This window comes from Lytechinus variegatus, chromosome 10 (genome assembly GCF_018143015.1).
Source record: "Lytechinus variegatus isolate NC3 chromosome 10, Lvar_3.0, whole genome shotgun sequence".
NCBI lineage: Eukaryota > Metazoa > Echinodermata > Echinoidea > Temnopleuroida > Toxopneustidae > Lytechinus > Lytechinus variegatus.
The window spans coordinates 9,427,325-9,434,082 of NC_054749.1; the positions used below are offsets into that span (position 1 = coordinate 9,427,325).

At 37.0% G+C, this 6,758-nt stretch overlaps 1 protein-coding gene across 1 annotated transcript in view; it reads right to left on the minus strand.

The window, feature by feature from the left end:
• Positions 1–5,497, minus strand: part of LOC121422603 (dexamethasone-induced Ras-related protein 1-like) — a 45,610-nt gene extending 40,113 nt beyond the window's left edge. The window contains exon 1 of the mRNA XM_041617755.1: positions 5,227–5,497. Within this exon, the coding sequence (XP_041473689.1) occupies positions 5,227–5,497 (271 nt within the window). The remainder of the gene's footprint in view (positions 1–5,226) is intronic.
• Positions 5,498–6,758: the final 1,261 nt, after the last annotated feature.

The following is a 6,758-nucleotide window of genomic DNA, read 5'->3' on the forward strand; positions in this document are numbered from 1 at the left end:
TTCCATCAGGTATTTATCTTCATTTTCTTGACAGTTATCTCGTTGCTTTGGTTGGCGCCAGCCTGACTGAAACCTTGTTCTATAATGACTTGAGGCAATGTAGTCATTTCGAATCCAATGTTTAACACTTACATTAAAGTCGACACCTGAGAGCTCATTAATTTGTCAAAACTTAATTCACTTAATTTGAAGTCTTCCTCTTCTACATGTACTTGCAATGTCCGCCTAATTTTGTACGAGTTCTTCAACATGCTTCCCCTTGATAATCACCTTTCCATTTAACCATGTTAATCGTAGCAACTGAGTACCGTAATCTTTATTCATGAAATCTATTTATTTATATATATCTATCGATTCATGAATATGTTACAACTATTAATTTAAGGCGCATTAAAACCACAGCTTCAAAATGTTTCGACCACTCGCTTTTTATCCCGTTTTTACCATTTTCCCGTCATTCTTATAAATCACCACTCCATCTCGTATCCCTTGTCTATTTCCATACTCTTTAAAATTTCCAAGATTTTGTTTAGTTAAACCTGCTCAAACCCACACTCACACCTTCACCCTCTCTCCCACACACACATACCTTCTCTTCTCTCTTCCTTCGGGTAGAAGTCCCGATCCTCTTTCTTTCCCCGTCCCTTTCTTAACTCCTCTTTCTCTTCTCTTTCTCTCACGCACCCATCCTCCCCTCACACACCCTCATTCACTCACTCACACACACACGCACACATACACACTCTCTCTTTCCAACTCCATCACTTTCATCTCCCTTTTCTCCTGATGCTTCCGTTTCTAATCCACTTCATCAAGCTGATACGTTAAGGGTACCTTCATCTGCTCTTCAAACCAGTATCTTCCCAATCAAATGAGACGTTTTATATCCGTACGGTTAAGATACCGTCTTTCCGATAACAATCTACCCATTACCGTCCTCGACAGATAAAAAACCACCTTCCTTTTATCATTTCACTCTCAAGGAAATATCGAGAATGTTGCTTCAAAAGTGTTGAGAAAAGGTCAATGGCACCCTAAAAGAAGGAAGAGATTTTTCAAAAAGAACGCCAGCGTGTCGTGAAATAAAAGAGCTCCAAAAATAGAAATACCTCCATTTTTATCAAACATAAAAATAGTTAAGAGACCTTATCGAAGAATATAAGAATGAAAATGATTGTTAACAATCTATTGTTTTCTTGTCATTTAAAGTCTCACTTTTATATAATGTTAAAGAATTAACTATACTTCACGTGAAATTAATTACTAATTGAGTGATCTAATATCATGAGACTTCCTAACTCTTTTCTCCACAACCAAAATAACTAGTATTACATGTATTCTCCAAGATAATCTCTAAAGCGAACAAAATGGAACTTGAACCTCTTTTCTTAAAGATGCACTGGCGAAAATGATACTCATAATAATGGATGAAAATGCCTTTTTGTTTCGCTAGTTTGCTCTCAAAAAATCAAATGTAAGCCGACATTGTGAGTAAATGTTCTCAAAAAGGTGTCATTCTAACTAAACAAGTGACACGACAAAATATCGAGCCGAACCGCATACATTCGTAATTCCGAACCTTCGTTATTCCGAAGGTTGGGATATTCCGAAGGTTCGTTATTCCGAAGGTTCGTATTTCCGAAGGTTCGTATTTCCGAAGGTTCGTTAGTCCGAAAACGAAATGAGGTTCGTAATTCCGAAGGTTCGTTAATCCGAAAACGAAATGAGTTCGTAATTCCGAAGGTTCATTAGTCCGAAAACTAATGATTAACAAACCTTATTCCGTTTTCGAACTAACGAACCTTCGGAACAACGAACCTTATTTCCTTTTCGGATTAACGAACCTTCGGAACAACGAACCTTATTTCCTTTTCGGATTAACGAACCTTCGGAATAACGCCACAAATGTTGGGATTAACGAACAACGAGGTATAGGCAATTTACGTGTTTCGGAATTACGAACCTTCGGAATAAAGAACCTTCGGGATTACGAAGTGTAACCGAGCCGAACGATCCATCTACGACAAACGACTTTATATTTTAATCTGATACACATTTTTGTTTTGTCCTTGATTATACTTTACACTGCATAACGCCGGTGTTAATCTAACACCAACCTGGTATCTATATCGGTCCACACCAGAGAGGTGTTATAACAACACCGGTTTTGGCGTTAGGCTAACAGTAATTTGTCATCTTAGCAACACTACTTATAGTGTTAAACCAATATCGGTTTTATTCTTAATAATACTGGTGTAGTGTCAGCGCTTCTCTTGATTTTTCGATATAGATACAAGGATTGTGTTAAATAAACACCTGTTTTTGCAGTGTAGTGTCATTGAGTTATGTCGCGAGAAAGTCGTCAGAAAATATGTTGCATAAATTATTATCGTTGTCGTCAGACGGAGTATAAACTTTAAACTTCCCCCTTAGTGATGTACGAGTGTATTCACATCTAATGAAGATGAGCTATGTACACTTAGCTATTAAGAGTATTAAATAGAAATGGCTCGTATTCTGAACTCGGGTCTAAATTAAACTGAAACTGTTCTCTTCACCATTAAGACATAAAAAAGAGCTAAGTAAAGATAGGAAACAGATAATGCAAATGATTTTTAAAACGTTTTTGGCTTCCCATAATGTTAACACCGCATTACACTATGGCCTAAGTTTAAACCGACTTCAGAATACGGGCCCAATATGTCTACCCCTGCTCATATAAGAAACCTCAATTAGAAATTAAAGTATGACATATGTATAATATGATGCAAATTATATTCAAAGTGATTTCATTGTATTTATTATTTTCATATCCACCATCAAATCCCCACCAACAACATCATCATTATCATCATTGATATCATTATTGAAATTCACCATTTTGGGGGTGTTATAAAATATTTTGAAAATTAATACAGCTCAATTTTCCCCGTACGGGCGATTTTCTACGTCTCGAGAAATTTGACGAAAAAACAACGATTTACGATTATTTTGGGAAAACCTAACAATTCCCCTTGTCATTTATCTCTACATCTATTGGAAGGCTGACAGGCTAACACAAAAATCCAAAAACTTCTAAACCGTTACGTACAGTACATTATTAGTTTGATATGCTTCTTTTTTTAGGTCTGATCCCCATGCATTGGAACACCGTGGGGCTGAAAAAGGATATATTTGTTATGACGCATCAGTTCTGCAGGGAGAGTGCGATTTTTTTTTCATTCTAACCCATTTCTCCTACACTCGTTTGACATTGGGTATAGGGACTATCTAACGTCTTGTTTCATACATATGCCACTATAAAACTTATCATCCCTCAAAACGACCATCGCCAAGCACTGTAATGTCGACAATTTATTTTGTGGCATTAACGTTAGCATAACGCCTTTGTAAGACAAGCGGACGTTATCATGACTTACAATGCTCCATTCCTCCTTTACAGCCACATGTCTTCCCGTCTGTCCTGTGTTTGTGGGTGTGTGTTGTTGAGAACTGCAGAGATTTACGGGTAATCACTGCCCCACTTAAAAAGATCAGTAACTAAGCAGTGGTTAGTCGGGATTACCTCGCACTAAAACACTAATAACCCAACAGTCTCAGCCCCATATCATGATTATTGATAAAGAAATTAGAGATGCAAAATATGGAGAGTTGTTGTTAAGGGTAGGGGGTGGCGGGGGATTGGGGGTTTCGGTCGATCTGGAGTTTAATTAGACTTTGTTGATGCCCTTACTATCAAATGCAAATGTAACATTATTCTTTGTGAATGTGAATATTGCTATACCTAAAGACAAATCAAAAGAAAAAACGAATTTTAGCTCGTCTTTAAAAAAAAAAACTTTGAAGCCAGCACCAAAAAAAATAGTTTTTGTCTATTAAGGAACGTTTGTAAATTGAGCTGATGAGTTTTTAGTGGTTCTGTGATATCAATCACAGCTTCATTTAAAATGCAGAAGAGAACAAAAAATGGCAAGACCGAGGGACAAGGGTAACAGGAAAGTATATCTAAATCTGCATTAATCAGTTTGATCATCACTTAACTCATTGCCTACTGAACAGGGTGTTCCTAGCACAAAAAGTTTTGGGAATTACAGATTTATTGGGGCAGAGGTTAAGCTGTTTCCAGCAGCAGCAGATAATATCACTCCACCTTCAGCATATATTAACCTTATCTCCACACAATTTAATTTGGAATACTCTTAATCAAGGCTTAAATTTCAGATAAAATATTGGCGTTTATAAGAGAAGAATCAAAATGAGTTCGACTCATAAACGAGCAATTTTCATCTTTTGTCTGCTTTGTGTCTATCATTTGTCATTATTCAATTCTATAACGTTTCCCTAACCTCATTGTTTCGCTTTCTGCCCCAATTTTTATTTCTATCTTGTTATATTTGAAGATCATTGTTGCTTTTCTCGTTAAATTTGCCTAATCCTTTATTTGTTCTCAATTCTAACCTCTCCTATTGTACTCATCTATAAATACTTTTGAATAGAACATCAGAGGAAGAAAACTTTATGTTAATCTTGGTTACCTCCTCAAAGAATACACCATATTCATGACGCATCTGCTTATTGCATGTTGTAGCAAAATTAGATATACAGGTTTGATACCCACAATATCAAAGCCACCTGTCTAATAAACAGCCTCATGCCGGTGTGTTATTGAAGAATACCGGCACGACGGTGTGAAGCAACGAAATAGAGCTGTTAAACATGGCGGCATATTTTTAACTTGATATACAATGTAACTCAATGTGTTTACCTCCTCTTTCAGTCTTTGAATGTAAAAACGCCATCACGTCCGAACTAATGTACTCATCATTCGTAAATCACGTGCTTTATTCGCATCTGAACTAAAACGATGAATGCACACATAACAATTCCTAGAGTTGGACCGTGCCAACAGTGGAGAGGGCGTCAACACTTTGCAAACAGAGAAATCCACAATTTGCAATGTGGTGATGCTCTTTATGTTCGATGGATCACACCCGCTTTAATTCGAGTTTGCAAAATTCAAATTTTACAATTTATTTTATAACAATGATTTTTCTTTCTTATCATGACTATTGAGCGCATAATTATTTTTATCATATGTTTTTCAATCATCCTACGTCGAATTGCTATTATATATATCTTCTACGATAAGATTGCGATAATTTATAGGAGGAAAGCAGTATTTTAGTAAAATCGTACGATGTACATGTATACAGACGACAAGCTTACCTGTTAGTATCGATAGCTTGTGAATGGCGGGAAATGGGTTGTTGCCCGACGTATCAAGGATATCGAGTTGGTAGACCTGCCCTTTGATCTTGTAGATCTTTCTGTGAAAGTCCTCGATGGTTGGGGTGTAACTGTCGTCGAACTTTCCAGTCAGGAAACGACTGACGATCGCCGTCTTTCCAACTTTCGGCGACCCAAGGACCACCAACCGGTAACAGTTCTCGTCCGGAGCACTTATTTCCGAGTCGGGGGTTGACGCTTTTGAGGTCATGATCAATGTTATTTTGCTGTTTTAATCGTTAGTCTGGAAGAAAATGGATAAAAGAAGCAAGGATGTGAATCCCAGGTTTGCCTGAAACAAAGTAGCCATTCAAATACATCGAGGCCAATCAGGATTCTTGAAAGATTAAAAGATGTAAATGATTCTATTTGATGTTTAACATTTAATAATATGAAGTATATTAAAGCATCATCGAACATTTTTTTTAACAAAAGTGCAGTGGTATTTAAATCTTCGTCTATTGATTTATGGTGACAATTCAATTTGCATTCAAGATATTCAGCGTCCTCTCTATGGGTCAGTATTTTTTTCGTGAAAAGATCCTGTCACCACAGACATACAATAAAAGCATATACGTTGCTTGGAGCAATCAATTTCCATACATTTTACTATATAATGCCATGTCTAAATGCTGTAAAAACATGAATTCCATTCTTGATCTTTCAGCGTACTCAATGGTTCAGAAATAGTTTCATACTAGTAAACGGTAAATATGACACACCCGTGTTTACCCATTCGAGAAACATATTGTATTCATGAATGTTCAAATCTTTGACTCAGCTCTCAATCTTTCCCTCCATAACTCTCCCCCTCCTAAAATGGCTCAAGGAAGGGGGTGCTGAAGCACCCTCTGGATGGAAGTTGTGTTGGTATGCATAAATGTAGAACTTATACCAAAATTCATTTTGTAGGGAAGACAATTTATTTTTTTCAAATTTCGTTTTTTTTTGCTCCTTACCTTTTTCTTACTAGAATTACATTGATTTTGGAGGAGCCCCCCCCCTCCTTTTTTGCTTGTTTATTTTTTTTTCAAAACCAGCACCCCTCTTAAAAAAAAATTATCAGCTATGCCCTGCCTCCTCACTAGACCAACCCAAATACTGAGATACCTTGATAGATGCAGCTCGTATTCTTGGTAAGCTGTAGCATTTCCGTGAGTCATAGTAACGATGCAATAGTAATAATATATAGAAATCCATATTCCTTGTCCTTATTATCCACAGCGCGGTTAGCACTCACACCGCGGAATGAATATTGTTTGGCGTCGAAAGGGTTGCTCCACAAATTGAATGTACATGTATATCACTCGTATTGCTCGGCTATAATGAATAACAAGCAACGTATGAAGTGTCTCTGAAATGTGGACGTGTCAGCAATATCTGGAAGCGAGTAGCGTGATTTATGAATATTGCTTGTTTTTCTCTGTAAAACGATTCTGAGGGCTTGTCGTTCGCACTGGTAAAAGCTATCA